The sequence below is a fragment of the Orcinus orca genome, chromosome 3 (assembly GCF_937001465.1).
Source record: "Orcinus orca chromosome 3, mOrcOrc1.1, whole genome shotgun sequence".
Classification (NCBI taxonomy): Eukaryota; Metazoa; Chordata; class Mammalia; order Artiodactyla; family Delphinidae; genus Orcinus; species Orcinus orca.
In genome coordinates, this window is record NC_064561.1 from 51170040 (window position 1) to 51187341 (window position 17302).

The 17302-nt window shown below is 40.8% G+C and overlaps 1 protein-coding gene across 8 annotated transcripts in view; it reads left to right on the forward strand.

Moving 5' to 3' along the window:
- EBF1 (EBF transcription factor 1) overlaps positions 1–17302 on the forward strand; it is a 394973-nt gene that overhangs the window by 285188 nt on the left and 92483 nt on the right. For 4 of the 8 annotated variants that reach the window (XM_033407906.2, XM_033407908.2, XM_012537168.3 and 1 more), the window contains exon 9: positions 11807–11940. In XM_033407906.2, coding sequence (XP_033263797.1) covers positions 11807–11940 — 134 coding nt within the window. The remainder of the gene's footprint in view (positions 1–11806; positions 11941–17302) is intronic. The other 4 variants (XM_033407909.2, XM_033407907.2, XM_004280969.4 and 1 more) reach the window with 1 other exon arrangement.

Genomic DNA, 17302 nt, shown 5'->3' on the forward strand with positions numbered 1-17302 from the left:
GTTTTGGTATGTACGTGGGACTTAGCACCTAATTAATAATCTGATAGTAGAAATGAATCATAAACAGGCAAGTGTGAGTACTTGCCCTTTGCAGTCCAGATAGAACAGCCCAGACTCCAAAGAGTAATTTTTGAGGTGGCCAAGTCAGTCCAACATGGAGTTCAAATGGAAATGGAGCTCTCACTCTTTTTTGCTCCTCTGTCTGGATAAGTTTGATGATACACATTCTGGTGCTTGTGACGTCACTGATCATCACCACGGAAACATCTGTGCTATGACAAACACTGGAGTGCAGCATCACCGAATGTGTCAGCGAAGAGAGGAAACTGGCTCAAAACGATAAGGTTCTCAATAATAAAAGTTCACTCAAATACGTTAGCAGTAGCAGCCTAGGTTGTGGAGAGAAATGTAAGCAGTGCTATTCTGAAAAGCACAAGGCAGGAGTTGTGCATTACTAAAGGTTGGACAAGGTTGATTTTGAGATGCTGCTCACATTCAAAGCGTAGTTTCCTTAAAAAGTCTCTATCTATGCTGTCTTGCATAATGACAGTAGAAATCCTTCAGGAGCACGGAGCTCGTCTCCCAGACTGCTTATAGAAAATCTGCACAGCGGAGGAGGGCTAGCTGGGGACTTCTGTGTTGTTCTGGGAGAGGAATTGAACAATCAGAGACAGAATTGACAGTGGTGTGGTTTGTGTCTGTTGTTTGATGAGTCGGTGGCAGTATTAGTCATGCAGTTTCAGAAATTAATAACTAAAAGATGATTGGCCCTCCAAGGATTTATAGAAGTTGCACACTGATGGATCAGCTCATGGACTGAATCCAGCTCTAAGTCATATTTAGGTTTGGTTTGCATGTTGCTTTAAGAAACTATGTATTTGTTGCTTTACAATTAAAAATGAAGATGTTTTATATGAAAATCTGGATGTGCACATTCTCTTAATATTCAGAAGAGCTGGTAGGGCTGGTAGTGCCACATTCTCAAATGGAAACAATTAGGTTAAACTGAGAAGTTGTGTCCCTCTTGGGTAGGGGATACACTCTACAGTTGGCCACACTCCCCACCTCTCCCATTGTGTTGCCCCTAGCCCATTTTATTTATTTACCTTCCTGCCTGGCCCTGTGAGCACTTGATTTTGTGATCACTGTTGGAGGGATTAGAGGTTAATTGTTCCTAGCACAGTTTCTGGCGTGTGGAGGGCACCCCGTAAATGGTAGCTCTATTTATTCTCTGTCAGTGACAGGCTCAGTTATTTACACTTGAACCATAGATCAGCACTGTTCCATAGAACTTCCTGTGATGATGGAAATGTTCCATAACTGTACTGTCCTCTGTGATAGTCACTAGTCACATGTAGCTCTTGACCAAAGTGGCTAGTGTGACCCAGAAAATAATTTCTATTTTTATTGAATTTTTGTTAATTAAAAATTAAATTTCAATAGCCACATATGGCCAGTAACTACCATATTGGGCAAAGCAGATTTAAGTAATGGGATTGAACATGCAATGCAGTGTCCTTGTTTAGGATAAAATGTGGAGAATAGGTGCTAGGACTGTGTTTGGTCAGCATGTTTATTTTACAAGAGATTACTTACAGCGGGCTTCATCAGTTAGGATCACCTATTTGGTACCACCCCTTATCACCTGACTAGAATTCTTGTCCATTTAAGGAGCCAGATACATATGTTCTATGAGAGTTATACCAATAAACCTAAGTCATCCTAAGCTTGAATGGGAAGTTTCACTGCTCTCTGCCCCCTGACCTTTCATCAGTTAAGGGTATTGCGTATTTGTAATAACTAGACCTATGTGTAGAAAAGCCTACATTTTTGATTAGCTGCTTGTGCTGCCATTCGTGGTGGCATAGAGCCAGGAATTAGGGTTACCATGGGGGCTATGGGAAGCCGATGGAGCCCTGCTAGACTGCTAGGGGGATCCTCTCTTCTTAGGGCTGGGGCTGCACAGGCTGCTGGCTCTTGCGTTTCCATCACAAGCATAAATCCAACACACCTAATGACCACATTGCCCTAAACCAGCCACAATGTAGGATTCTGAATGATCCCGCTTTCATGCAGCTTCTTTATTCCTTTGCACCTTGGTTTGCTTCACTGAGCCCAGCAGTCAGAACCCTCCCCTTTCCTTTGTCACAGGGTTGGAAACCCCAGAACCATCTACCAGGCTCTGGCCCATTGACAACTTGCCCCAAGCCAGCTTTTCCAACTGAGAAATGAGTAACTTCACTGCTTCCAGGGATAGATGCACAGGAGGGCAAAACAAACATCAGCCTGTTTCACTGAAGATGGAGCTCTGAATTACAAACCCCCTCCCCTGAGAAAGCCTCCTTAAAAACATAGAAAACCTAATGAACATGATAGAAACAGCTGTTGTAGCTAATTTTATCAAACGGTGACTAATACTAATCCTCTTGAAATGGAGAAAAAGAACAAAGCATACATGAATATATTCTGCTTGGATCATTCATCCAGTCGGAATTATATGTCATATCTTCTTAAAGTCGGATCTGCAGAGAGGATACAGGTCTTGCTTTTCTATCTTTATGTGCAAACATCAATGTAAACCCCTATTAGGACAGTGAACGGAATGAGTCCTAGAATTCAATAGGAGGAGGAAGACAAAGCCCTCTAACAAAAAAAGTAGATTCTCCGTACGTTTAAATTCCTTCTTAGGAAAATTCTTCGCAAAAATATTTACTAGAAAAAGACCAAGTTGATGTCAACTGAGACTAAGTAGCGAAATGTTAAACTATCTGCACACATCTCTGTTTTGAATGCTGAATTTAGTCTGACTCCCAGACACAAGGAGGCTAAAAATTCATATTCAGATAAGGAAAGGCAAACCTTGGAGAACAGATGGAGCAGAGTTCAGCATAAAGGTTTAATCCTATCAGGCCGATTCCTGTATGACCATCTGGATAATCCGGCACACACATTCAAGGCCTGTTAAAAATACGGCTCCAGCCAAGATTAGCGTCACAGATTTTCCACTAGACTTGCTCATATTTGACTTTATGATTTTCCAGGCCCAGGAAGATTGCTTGCAAATAAACACTTGAGGATTCCATGAAGAAGCAGTGACATGTTTTTTTTTTTTTTAACCTGAAAATTGTTTCCTTTCTTCACAATATTGGGTGTCCTTTTTTGGAAAGTGACTTTCATTTCCATTTCTTCCCTGACTTTCATATCTAGAACTTTTCTTATAACAGGATAATCAGGAGAATTGGGCTAAAAATAATTTTGTGCGTGAAAGTTCTCATCAGGAAGAAAAGAGTTATTTACCTACTGTATAATCAGAGGCAAGTGAATTTACTATTGTTGCAACAAATATCACAATTGGACCCATGAATAATTCATTTTGAGGATTCTTCCACCCTCCATGATAATTTTTCTCTGTTGCTTTGCAAAGGGGTGGCTGACAGTCATAGGACAAGAAAAAAGAAAAACTGATGGCATTATTTGCTGTGAGCTGCTCTAGGATTAATATTTTGTACATTTTAATTTTGGATTTGACAGATCAAACTTGAGGTGGAAAGCAGTACATTCTCACCTCTTTGAGTTATAAAATTCTGAGCTCCCGAAATGTTTTTGTTTATTTGTTTGTTTGTTTATTTGTTTGTTTATTTTTGGCTGCATTGGGTGTTCGTTGCTGTGCGCAGGCTTTCTCTAGTTGCGGCGAGCAGGGGCTACTCTTCGTTGCGGTGCGCGGGCTTCTCATTGCAGTGGCTTGTCTTTGTTGCGGAGCATGGACTCTAGGCGTGCAGCCTTCAGTAGTTGTGGCACACGGGCTCAGTAGTTGTGGCTCGCGCGCTCTAGAGCGCAGGCTCAGTAGTTGTGGCACACGGGCTTAGTTGCTCCACGGCATGTGGGATCTTCCCGGACCAGGGCTTGAACTGTGTCCCCTGCATAGGCAGGTAGATTCTTAACCACTGCGCCAACAGGGAAGCCCTCCTGAAGTGTTTTTAACAAACAATTTTTGCATATTATGAAACAATGCTGTGTTGCGTGTCATTAAATCAAAAAGCCTTAAACAAGTCTTTCAAGTGCAATTTAGAAGTTACAGGTACATCAAAATGTCAAGATTTTTCACTGTTAAATTTTTAAATCACCCTGTGTAGTGAACCTGCACAAAGTTCTGGATCACAAATAGACAAACTCAGAAATCCCAAAGTGCTTGTCCTGGAATATTCGGATTACGATTGTTGCCCCAGGATTTCTGTACCAGGATTTCTGTCCTTCCTTTGTTCAGATCTATGTCCACTCATTGTTGAGGAATTTTGCTAATTCAGAACAGAATAAGAAATCTGCAAAATAAATGGCAAGTAGATATGATTTGGACTTGCTCTGTATTTAGCAAATGGCATAGTTTGGAACTTAGGTATTCTGCTAAGTTCAGATACACCTAGACAGCCCCACTGGGTTAACTCTGCCTTGATGTAGATGGATATTAGATCCATGTTTCCATCTAGCAACTATGAATTTTTCCTTCACTTGTTTTCTGAGAGAGCCATTAATGTCAAAGCAAAGGGCTTTCTTGCCAAATGAAGTCACTTTGGAATAAAGGATGAAAAACACTTGAAATTCTTGAACTCCTCATTTAATATTTAATAGATTTAATTGCATCTGGTGTTGAGAAATATCTATATCATGGGTTACAGTTCTCTTCAGAGTGACAAACACACCATCACACACAAACACCCACATACACACAGGGGGTTGGGAGAGAGAAGGAGGGAGGCTCTTTTGCATATATAATATGTGATTCTTTGCCAAGTAATATCTAGATATGCTGGTGGATGGGGCAATAAATGCAGGCCAATAACAAAACCAACCCAAATAAAAACCCTAATAAACAATAAAATGCTTAACTGCATAAAGCAATTACTAAAGAAAATAAAGGAAGGCAGAAATAAATCTGGTTAGTAAAGTTAAAGTAAGAGCGTAAGTGTTACAAAGACTGCTCCATCTTGAGTGAGGAAACTGTCAAATTTGTTTATCTGTTTATTAGTTGGCTAGGAGTCTGTGGTGAGGTTAGCATTCTGAAAGTGAAGTTTGCACCCTCTGGTGCTAGGGTTCAGGTCAGGCATTATAACTGCTACTGGTTTCTAAGGCTTCCAGTTGGAGGGTGGGTGAACCCAGAATAGATTCACTTCCTGTACATGGTGAAAATATACAGAGCCAGGTTTCCCAGGAGGGTCAAACCCTCTGTTTGCCCTCCTCCCTGGCCAGCAGCTACTGGATGTCAGGATCAAAGAATGCAGGTGTTGCTCCTGATGAGCTGTGAGCAGTCAGGAAAATCATCATTTCACTTTAGAAAAGATAATAGTTTTAGCAAAAATAATAGTTCCAATTAAACAGGAAGGGCAGATAACTGTGCACTGAGTCCAAGTGGGGGTACTTTGTGTCCCCATCCATCTCTGAAACAGGCTTGCTCCCAAGCACAACCTTACCAAAATCAAGTAGATACAAGGGAGAAAGGCCTGAGAGTTTATGAGGTCACAGGTGTCCCATAGAAATGAGCTGAGCTCATGGGTTTCGCAACACTTTCTGCCAAGTCTCAAGAGTTTGGGGCAAAAACATTAAAGTTAATTCCTCATTTCTGAAAAGATTGCCATTAATATTCATTCCAGGCTAATGAGAGCCTTAAAAAAAAATTCTACTTTGTAATTACTGATGCCAAATTCACCTCCTCAGTAAGCTTAGCTATGTTAGCAAGTCACTGGGTTGGAAATTTCCTAGGGAAGTTTTACAATCCGCCTCATAATCTGCGATGGTGAGACTATGGTGTATTCTAGTAAATAAACTCTGGTTAGTGGGGAACTGATGATGACAGTAATTGTTATTATAGCAACTAGCGTCCTATGTGCATGGAACATAGTAAAACAGCAATACCCAAGCAGGCACTTTCTGCATTTTGCCAGGAGTCTGTGAGGTGGGTACCACCACTGCTTAGAGCGGGTGACTCAGAGAGAGGGTAAGTGACTGCTTCAAGGTCGCACTGGGTGGTAGATGTGGAACTTGAAAAGCTGGAGCTCTGGCCCATGTTCAGATGCTATAATACCCTGAACGTTAGAATCAACTTAACATAGTCGCATCTTTCTGTCTTTACTCAGAAGCCATTAAGGGCTGGTGCTGGCATCTTCACCTCCATTGTAAGCATCAGTATCTGCTCTGTAGAAATGTTCATCAGTAGTAGAGAGTTCTGGTTAACAGAATGCTGGAAAAGGAGGGTTTCCTTTTTTTTTTTTTCCATATACCATACACAAAGGAAATGGAAAATAACATTACCTCCACTTCAGTGGAACTTTATTTTGAGATTTGGAGTGGGATTAAAGCATTTCTAAATTTGTACCTTTTACCAACTGATTGAGCATTGTTTCCCCATGCTGTTTAAATACAGAGATGGAGAAAAGAGCCAAACGACACATCTCTAGTGAGGCTTCTGTCATGGGACATCGACTGTCACAAAAGCCTCATTTTGGGGATAAGAGATGGTAAATGCTGCACCCGGGTCATCTATACAGCTACCCCAAACAAGTGAGGTATTGATCACAGTACAAAGAGGTTTCAGAGGCAAAAGTAAGAGCAGCCCCAGGACCCTGTTGATAGCTGCGCACACCACTAATTCACCTCAATGGGCAGGCACCTCTGAGCTCAATTAACCCTTATTCCCAAGGCCCCCCATAAACCCCGAGGTAAACATGGTTCTCCCGGCCCTGGCTTTCTATCAATGAAATAGATCATTGCTATTGGAGGCTGAGGGGTGATTCCAGTTTATAAATTCACCTCGCTAATAAAAAGCCTGATACTTCCAGTGTGGGTGAGCAGGCATTCGAATCTTGTAATACTGATTCTATAAATCAGAAAATTTCAAACTGCTGAGGCCATCCGTGATTTCTTCTGCCTTCTGTGGCTATTGGAAGGAAATATAAACCCACTGGAAGTAGAGCAGGTGATAGCAAATGGCCCCTGGTGCAATTGTCTGCCCACAGAACATTAGTTGTTAAATATGTACTGGAGCCTGAACGATTTCTTTCTTTCGTTTTTTTTTTTTTTTCCCCCCTCGTTCTACCCTCTCTTTTCCTTCTCACCGCAACCATTGTTCAGAAGCAAATTGGAAATCTGGTAATTAGGCCCTGACTCACGGTGTAGTATTAGAGTTCCGAGCCAAAGTTCAACACCCTGAAATGAAATTTAAACCAATTAATCTGTTAGATTTTTATCGCTTGTCCGTGTTTTCTCAGCAATTCCCCCAGCACGTGGCCTTTGATCAACTCTCATACAAACGCTAAAATGTGTGCCTGCTGCTAGCAAGATGGGAATGACATTAACATGGTACTCATAAAACAATCAGAGCAGAGAAGCCCTCAAACAGGCAGGGCATAGTAATATTTAATAAAAGCGCACACATAATCTTCAGAATTAGCATTTTGCGCCTTGCAGTACCTTTGGGAGAAGAGCTTTTATTTTTGGAGTGATCATTATTATAACAAAGAAGAGCTACCTAATAATTTCCACTTTAACTCTGCAATGTGCCACGAGCATTTCAGAGCCATTATGCTAAACTGTGGTGGTATAATCATGTTATTGTCATAGTTTGAAGGAAGGAAAAATCTCCTTTACTTGGGTGGCTGTTGTGAGTGGGAGGAGAGGTTTAAAAAAAAACAAAAGAGAAAAAAACACCCAAACTTTTATTTTTAATGAGATTTAGAACCAGGAATTGGCTTACTGTCCTTGTGGAGACCCAGAGTGTGAAAATTCATTGGCGAGGAAGAAAGACTCTTTCATTAATTAAATCAAGATTTGGCCGGTAAAAGTGGTTTTGTATTCAAATCCACTCCTCTCCCCCATTCCATAATATTTCCTTGGAGATAGAATTGTATTGATTATTACACTCCTGGGCTGGATTGAACTCTTTCATGAGTCTTTTCACCTTCAGATTTCACTGAACACATCCACCGTGACTATTATAAACTATCTTCCCTCTGCATCTCTCTGGATATCCTGAGTGAAAGAAAAACAAGTCGTTGCAGATGTTCTCCGAGCTTTCTCAGAGAAAACACACCCCAAGAGAAGACGGAAGGGGAGGCTCAGGGTCTGTTACTTAGCACATCTGAGCTTAAAAAAAAAAGTAGTATCAATTTGCTCTAAAACGTATAACCTTTATGTCGCACAGAATTAAACGCTCTGCTGTTATTTTTTTAATTAAAACGTATTACCTTAGTATGTGCTCACTGGAAAAATTCAAACCATATGGCTATCTATAGAGTAGAATTTAATAGTCTCCTTTCTCTAGTCACCTTCCTTTTTCATATGGACCCACTGGGGACAGTTCGTGTACATCCTTCCAGACTTTTGTCTGTCATACCTGTTCACACATATCTACACATGCTCATGCATATAGGCTAATAGATATCAGTTTTTAAGTTAACAGAATCACACTATTCATCAGGCTACAAACTGATTTTTGTTTTACTTACTGACATATTTTGACATCTTTCCATGTCAGTTTATAGAAAATTTTTTTCATCCATTCTAGTGATACTCCACACATCCTATGATCACTCCCTTATTGGGGGCACCTAGACGCTTATACTGTTTACTGTCGATACTACAGTGAACATTTGGGTACTTGTTATTTTAGGCACGTTTGCAAGTACTTCCTGGGCTGCTTTTAGTCTGGCAAGTTTGTTTGTGACTAGGGTCAAAATGTAAGATAGCAGCCGATGAGTTAAATTTAAGTCCATAAACATTTTGTTTAGCCTACACATTAAAAAAAATATATTGAATTAGTTGCCAGCATTTAAAGATTGGGAAATTTCACATAAAAATCTGGGCTCCTGGCTTCTTTAGAAAGATCAGAAGACCAGGTCACACTGGGACTGCCTCTGTGCAGGGATACCGATGGCTGGAGATTCCCCAATTCGGTACCAGCAACCATCCATCTCATGCTTATTCTGAGACCCTGAGCTGCTGTATTCATTTGTGTTTCTTGCCTTGGCCTGTATGGATTTGTGAGTTCTTAACAACTGCTCTTGAGCCTGGTTCATTTAGCTAGTCACAGTGTTTTCTACCCTGCATTATTGACATTATAGCGTTCTTCATTTGCAGGACTGTCTCATGCATGAAAACTTAGCATCTTTGACTTCCAGGTACTAAATGCCAGTAACATCCCTTCCTCACCCCTCTCTCTCAGTGGGTCAGCCCATGATTCCTTTACATATTTTCCAATCTTCCCAGTGGGGGAGTGCCACAGAGCTTCCTCTCAAGACTGCCATGACACAGATGTATAGGAGCACCTTTGGAACCCTTTGAGGTCTCAACTTTGAAAGGGCTGCCCGACCGACTTGTTCTGAGAATGGCACTTAGTTCCCTAAGCAGGGATAGTGGATTGTGTTGAGCATAGAGGTAGGATGGATCCAGGGGTGCCACTCTTTTCCTTTAGTACTTCCTCCAGCGCTTTTTGTTCCTCCCCCAAAACTAGGAAGATGGTATTGTATATTGTTTCCTCACCAGTTTTTCTCTTGAAACTTGATGCTCACTTACCTCTGACTAGTTGATGTGTACCTTTTCTTCTGGATGGTTGAAAACATTATCACTTTCCTTAGGAAATGTTTGAACACGTACACACACATCTATACATATATGTACTTACATGCCTTCTCTATCCTACAAATAACAAATGGAAAAAAGAGAGCTGGGGTCAAGTATAAAATTGGCAGTTCTTGACCATGTTATTATAGCTTCTTTACAATAGGAGAGTCTGTCAAAGATAAACCAACACGCCCTTGTGTCTGCTTTTGTGCAACGATGAGAAAGCCTGGAGGAGTCCATACTTAACTAAAGGAACATGCTTGTGTGATTAAAAAATAAAATTTAAAAAATTAAAAGAAATCCCAAAGCTAATACAGATAATAAACACCAAGATTATTTTGTGGTTTATGAGGGCAATCACAGGGTCAGCGTTTAATGATACCGTTGGATTCCACACTTTGCCATCAGGCAGGAATCTTTCAAGACCAGTTCAGTTAAACCAATATTCTATTCTTCTCAGAAGTATCCGGGGATATAGTAATACCTGTTCTATTCCACTCTAGCAACTAAGTACTTATACTGAGTTAGAAATTAAGAATTAAGATTTTGAGACATTAACTAGAATGTTTCCAAACTGCTTATATTTTAAGAATTTTATATAGTTGTTAAATGTAGTTTATTTCTCTTATAAATTGCTTGGAATCATGCATCATATTCTATCATTAGTTTAGGAGTACTCAATTATGCATTTAAACGTGGTTACTTTTAAAGGAAGATTTTACAAAAAAGTCCTATGCCTGTGGAACATTGATCACAACCTTTATATGTGTCAAAAATTGAACAAGAATTTTCAAGCCGTGAATCATTTACATTTCCTTGATTAATTATTTTGTTTTTAGGAGAAAGGGGGGGAGAGAAAAGGCATCTGAACTGCCCAGTTTTAGTTGTAAATGCATTGCTGTGAGTTCAGCCAACATGAAATGTTTAGTTTGGATATTTCCAAATTTCTCTGTGCAATTTTATAAGATAAATTTGACTCAAAATCAAACCCATTCTGCTTGTTTGTGTGGTGGCACATGAGCAATGGTTCCAGCGGGCTGGGCTTCATATTTTCTTTTCTTCTTGCAAAAGTTAAAGCATGACATTTTGCCAAATTTGACAAAGTCCAATAATTTTTTTGCCAGTTTCTTCCTGTTAAAATTAACTGGTGCTCTCATTGGCTTCAATACTTGGAAAGTCAGTCTAGGGTACTTAATAAACATTATATTAAGGAGTAGGGTCTCATTTTCTCTCCTTAGACAATATCTCCTTTGCTTTAGAATTTTGCTTTGTTCCTTTTCATAAAAGTGATCATGAAAACAGCAGCATGGCATTGTGGAGTTAACAGTCCTCAGTGGTACGAAAGTACTCTCTGAGAGATTTCATTTTTGCCTAGTAATTCTGTTGAAAGCACGCCATGCTCATCAGGCAAACCACCTCTAGTGTGTTTGGAATCACAGTATTTGCAAATTATTTCCCATCTCCAAGGGCCATTAATAATGGAAAGAAAGGAGATAGGAAGTTTTGAAAAAGCCAGTTCTTGGGTTTTATGCCTGGGAATGACAACAAAGCAAAGGTCATGGGACTTTCTGTGGTTCAGCCCTGACTCAGCTATTTGGTTACATAATTCACCCTGAGTGACCTGCATACTTTGCATCTATAAAATGGGATCCATGACATTTATTGAAAAAAACTTAGTGACTTTTATTCAGGAATATTGCTCTGTTAGTGGTACAGACAGAAGGCATGGAACAAGAATGATGTTCTGCTCCAGCCTCCTTTCTTTCTTCCCTTCCCATCAAACAGCAATGTTTATCTAAAAAATCTATGAGCTTTCTTTTCAGGAGATGTATTTAATTATGAAGCAATTCTATGAGGTTTCCAGTGTATTTTAAAACATCACCCATTTAAAAAAAATCCTTAGCATTTCATAAATTAAATTTTGCTTCTACATTTTATTTCACAAGATTTCAGGTTTGAAAAAGATTTGGGTAACATATATGTATCTTAATAGAAACAATGAAAAGCATGCTTTTAAAAACTGAAATTGCACCCTGAGGTTTCAGGTCCTAATGTGACTAGGAAATGCTGAGATCTTGAGGGACTTTCTGTTCGTGAAAAGATAAAAGATTTTTTTTTTTTCTTTTCCTCAAGTCTCCCATCATTAAAGTTTGGTTCTAACAGCCGACTCCTTCTCTTTTTCATGTGTGTTGAAAAGCAGCTACTCCCTGTATCAAAGCCATCAGCCCGAGTGAAGGATGGACGACGGGAGGTGCGACTGTGATCATCATAGGGGACAATTTCTTTGATGGGTTACAGGTCATATTCGGTACCATGCTGGTCTGGAGTGAGGTAGGTGTTGTCTGAACATTAATATCTAATAGCTTGGTCTAGTTGAGGAGACTGTCTACACTTGCATTTCTAAGAGAGTGTATAGAATTTAGAGATGGCAGTCTGGGTGGGCCAGCTCCAGTCTACGGAACTCTGGAAACTAGGAAAGATGGGTTGGGTTTACCAGGAGGCATCACTTTCTACTGGAATGACTTCCATCCACTGGCCCATCAGCACCAGGAGACCTTCTGTTTTGTCATTTGTCCTCATGGGCTAGCCACAGTGTGGAGGTCCTATTATGTATTGGGAATTGGAAAGGAGATGCAGAGTCACAAAATATATAGGCAAAGCCCTGTTCAAACTGTAACAAGGTAGTAGTCTGTGAACATTTGTAGATGGAGTCTATTGTAGGACCATCTTCAAGGATCACCATTCATGTGACAGTAATAATCCAGGTGTAGGTGGTTCTTGACTTATTCAATGACTCTTCATCAGAGAGTGAGCAGTTTGCCAGGGGAACCTAGAAGAACCCAGAGCCCTAGGAGTTTATACCTCTCAGGCGTCTCAGTGTGGGACTTCAACCATATGAAAATGACTATGCTCTATTTTTGCAGTACTTTCCAAGCACTGTGATCATTATTTTAACCTGCAAGTTGACTTGTCTGGCAATAATCAACATTAGCTCAAATTACAAAACATAAGTATCACCATTCCTTAGAAGCCATGGCAAACTTGCCTTTGCTTTCTAAATTCTGAGCCTCGATTTCTTAGCCAGCATGCCCAGAGCCCCTTTTCTTTCATCTCCCCGAAGTTTAGAGTAAAAACAAGGTTAGAACTGCAAGAGAGCATTGAGCTCACTTATCTCACACACTTTACAAGTGCTCATAGAATGGCTAAACTTTATTGAGACTTACTGGATTCTGGGCACTGTGCTGAGTTCTTGACATAGATCATCTTAATCTTCCCTCTACACCACAAGGTAAATACTCTTAACGTGTATCTTTTCTTGATAAGGATACTGAGACTTAGACATATGTAATTACATCACCCCAAAGCAGCCACCCAGAGCCCATGGAGTGTGAGTGATAGGTATGTGGCCACACAAAGGAGTCAGTAGCAGAACTGGAGCTAGAACTCAGAGTTTCTATTTCCATTTCTGGTTGTCCTCCCATGACACCACTGTTTAGCCCATCCAGATGTTTTGATTGTGTTTTCTCTTTGGAGGGGCCACAGAGATAAGCAGAAAGTTAAGACGGTGACAGTTGAGTACATTTATCTTTCCAAAGCAGAGGCTGCCCTTCCTTTTAAGCCTTCTATGTGCACACCTCACTGCCAGTAAGCCACTCCGGCAAGCCCCTTGCCAGCCCGTTCTGCCGCTGCCTTTATCTTTCCCATGCATCCAACAAGCGACATGCTCTTGGCCGGAGAATCCAAGCTCCCTTAAAGCTGAATCGGAGATGGACTTCTCAGTCCACCAAACTCATTGCTGTCCACGTTAGAACAGCCCAGGTCTGGAGGTGGACTGAACTCCCCTGGCTGACTGCACCCCATTCTTTGTTGGAAACATTGGGTTGTAACATTAGAAGCATCACGTACATGGCATATGTTTCTTCCTTGCTGCTGGAGACAACAGTGCTCACAAGGATAGCCATTCCCAGGTCCCCTGGGCTGTGTCTTCATCCCTTCCTACCCCTCATTCTTTTGCTTGTCCTGGACCTTGAGAAGAGGGGAAGAATAAATAGAATATGAACTTTTCATCCAGGTCATAGCAGTCACAGTGAGGCCTGAGAAATGGGGCTCAGAATCAGCCATATTCTTGACCCCTGAGAATAAGTGGGGTTACTGTGATGCTCCCTTTACAACCTCATGCCTGTCTTAGGCCAGGTGCACCACGTTGGATGTGGAATAAAGGACTTCAGCATATCAGGAAATTGTTAATTTTTCCCTCCACCTTGTCAAGGTCCCCCAGTTTCCTCTCAGTTCCCTCACTTTCTTGCCCTTTTTGGTGAACACGTAAGGGAGGCTAAATTCTACCTTAGATTTATCTAAATTGCTTTAAAGGATCTGTTTCCATATAAAAATCAACGCAAGTCATGAAAAGGAAAATCCACTGAGGTGATACCTTTGTCCTCCTCCCTCATGTGTCCCTCCACTACCCCTGCCTTGAGTGTACCAGAAGCCCCTCGTGATGGATCTGGGGGGTCCAGCTGGGAGGTGAGGGTTGGAGGGCGCATGCTCCTTCTTTGCCCACCTCCTCCTCACAAACTGCTCTCCTTTGTGGATATATCATAAATCAGCTATGAATCTTTCCTGGTGAAAGCCCACTATGTAGTTTCCCAAAATGTTTTAGCTAATATTCTTTTAAAATAAATAAATCCCCTGCAGCATTAGCAGTTGGGCGTCTGGATGGACGACTTTAATTTGGCCTGTTATCATCATGATGGTCCTGACATTTGGAAAAATGAGTCTTGCAGAGGTGAACTTTTTGTAAATATTCTAAACTATTTATAAATTTAGATTTTCATCCAGGCTATTTGACAGATATGATGTTCTCTCTTTTTTAGTGCAGGGAGAGAATCTGGTACTGCTCCAAATCCCCAAATCCATTGTATACTGACGAGAAATTGAGAAGTAGCTCACATTTACTAAGGGTTTTCATGCGTAGGCACTTTACGGGTATTATTTTATTTGATTCTCATTATAGCCCCATGTTACATACATATAAGTAAACCAAGTGTCAGAGAGGGTCAGAGACCCACCATCACACTGACAGATAGGGCTCGAGGTGGGATTGAACCACAATGTATGTTTTTACGAAGGAAATACAAGCCCACGTTAATGAGAGAGCAAATAGGTAGAATCTTGAGAGTAAGGAAGGACAGGAAGAAGAGAGGAAAAAAAGACATGCACAGTAATCCAGGTGGTACAGTAGTAGGGGTAGTAATAGCAACAGTAGTAGTAACTATGACTGTTGTTTTTAGTCAAAATTAAATTGTGTCTTTTATTTTGGTAGGGCCCAAAGAAATTGGGGGCCATTTCTCCAGGCTTCCACTGGATAGAATCAGAACTTGGTAACTGTGACTATTAAGAGAAGATATCTATGAAAGTAGAGTATGACTAATATTAGCTAACATTCATTGAGCACTTAGTTCCTGCCAGGCTCTCACGTGAACCTGGTGACAGCTCGCATGTGTAGCATGTATAGCGTGCTGTTCTCATTTCACTAACCGGGAAACTGAGCTTGGGGAAGTTAAATAAGCTGTTCAGTTATCAGCTGGTGGAGATGCGATGTGAACCCAGACAGTCCAAATCCAGGGCTCACCTTTTTAACCGTCCACGATTTAGCCTATGCCAAAATTTTTACCCTAGGGTTTTACCGTATCAGACCAGGATGGAATTGCCATTGATGCCTTATACTTGATGGTATCTTAACAGTTACTATCACCTCCCAAAGTAAGCTAGACTTGTCATGTAGAGAATCAGAAGAGCGGTCCCTTCATTTTCTAGTTGTGTAAGTTTGTGGGTGGAGCCGTTGGCTTACAGGAAGAATTTACCCTTATGAAGGGTATATGCTTTGTGTTAGAGGCAGAAGACAACCTCTTCTTTTTCTATATGAATGACTAAGTTACTTGTATATTTAAGACAGTTAACCTGTCTGGGCCTCTTCTCTAGAGTAGGACCCCAGTCTATCCAAATTCTTTGTCCCTGGCCACATTTTCTCTTGAGGTTATGCCACCTCTGAGATCTAGTACTTTTCATTTTAAGTAGACTTTCATCTCTTCTCCATTTCTTCACTCTGTAGCTTAAAGCATGCAGGAAGCGGGCTGGTGGGCCAGGACAAGTCGATAACATTTTAGATTAGCAGCTGATGCTATTATTTGGAGTCTCTTTTTAGCTAAAGAAGTTTTAAAAAGAGCCAGAGAAAATAGGGCTGGCTTCATTTACCCTCATCTGTGCCCTTCCCCTACCAACCCAATCTTTTGCAAGTGAGTAGTTCGTTTTAGCTCACTGATGGCCCCCAGTTGGGAAGAAGACAGGTGGCACTGTCCCGTTCCTAACTCAGGGCTGCCTTCTGTGAGCTCCCAAGTTTGGGGTGAACCACAGGGCTTTCCTGTGAATTTGGTTTGCTATCTTTGTTTCTCTTCCTTATTGCTTCTCGCCCTTTCTCCTTTCTTTTTACAAAGCAAATTATCTTCCTGATACTCTCGTACTCCTTGTCATGTCTTACACCAGAAGACTTAAAAAAAAAAAAAACTTTGTAGTGTTTTATATATAAACCCAGAGAAACCAACAGGGTTGATGTGTGCTAATGTTTAATGTGGGTTGAGTTTTTTTCTTGAATACACATGTACTTCATTGCTTTTGCTTTTCTACCAACCTGTGATTTGGAGGGGCGAGGGGCTCCTGCTACTGGTTTGTCATGCCAATTGTTATTTTAATATCTCCTTCTGAATTCCTCTAATTTCTAAACAATGAGTACTGGTTGGCTTACCAGCTGGTGTGGAACACTGGGGTAGGTACTATCCGTGATTAAAGTGAGTCTGTGGGATCTGGTATATTATTTAGAAAGACAGCTTGCTCTCATGTAGCAAATTAGAGAGTTACGTAATATATTTATGCAATCTAGAGTTAAATTTGTGGTTTAAAATTCCAGCTAAGGTTCTAGAAGGCAGAGAGAGCAGTGTAGTCAGAGGTAGACTGTTCCAATAACCAATCAGGTTTCTATTATGTCCAGGTGGATCTCTGTGCTGGACATTTTAGGCTCTCACAATCCTTTTAATTAGTCACTGAAATAGCTGAGAGAATTTATACAGCTTATGGTGTTTAAGCTGCCTGTAAAAAATGTCCAGTGGTGGGATTGGCAGGGAGCAGAGGGTGGCGGGAATGGAAGACAACCATCCAAGAAAGGATTTAGATTTCACGGGGTAGCAGTGGGCTAGGAGCCAGATAGTAATTATAGTCCTTCCATTGTCCAGTCAGAGCACCTATATTTTAGTCATTGTTGGTCACTGGACCTCCATCTCAACATCTGAAAATGAGGGTCTTAGACCAAATCCTCTTGGAAACCAGCTACAATTCTAGTCATTCCTTTTATCTGGAATTCATTCCCTTGAAACCCCCCCAGCAGTAAGAAGGGTGGGAGTGAGGATGGGTGGGAAGTAACTTCTTCCACTATTGTTTGTTCTTCACTTTTAGAACACACTTGCAGTATACAATATCATGTTTATTTTGAACTTCATCAAAATGATTTAATTAGCCCCCAAACTGGATCTCCCTATTGATATCTCTTCAGTCCATATTTTCACTCTCTACACTTCAGATTCTGGTATCTGATCTACACCTGAGACTTATACCACAATGTTGCTCTAATTCATCTTCCAGA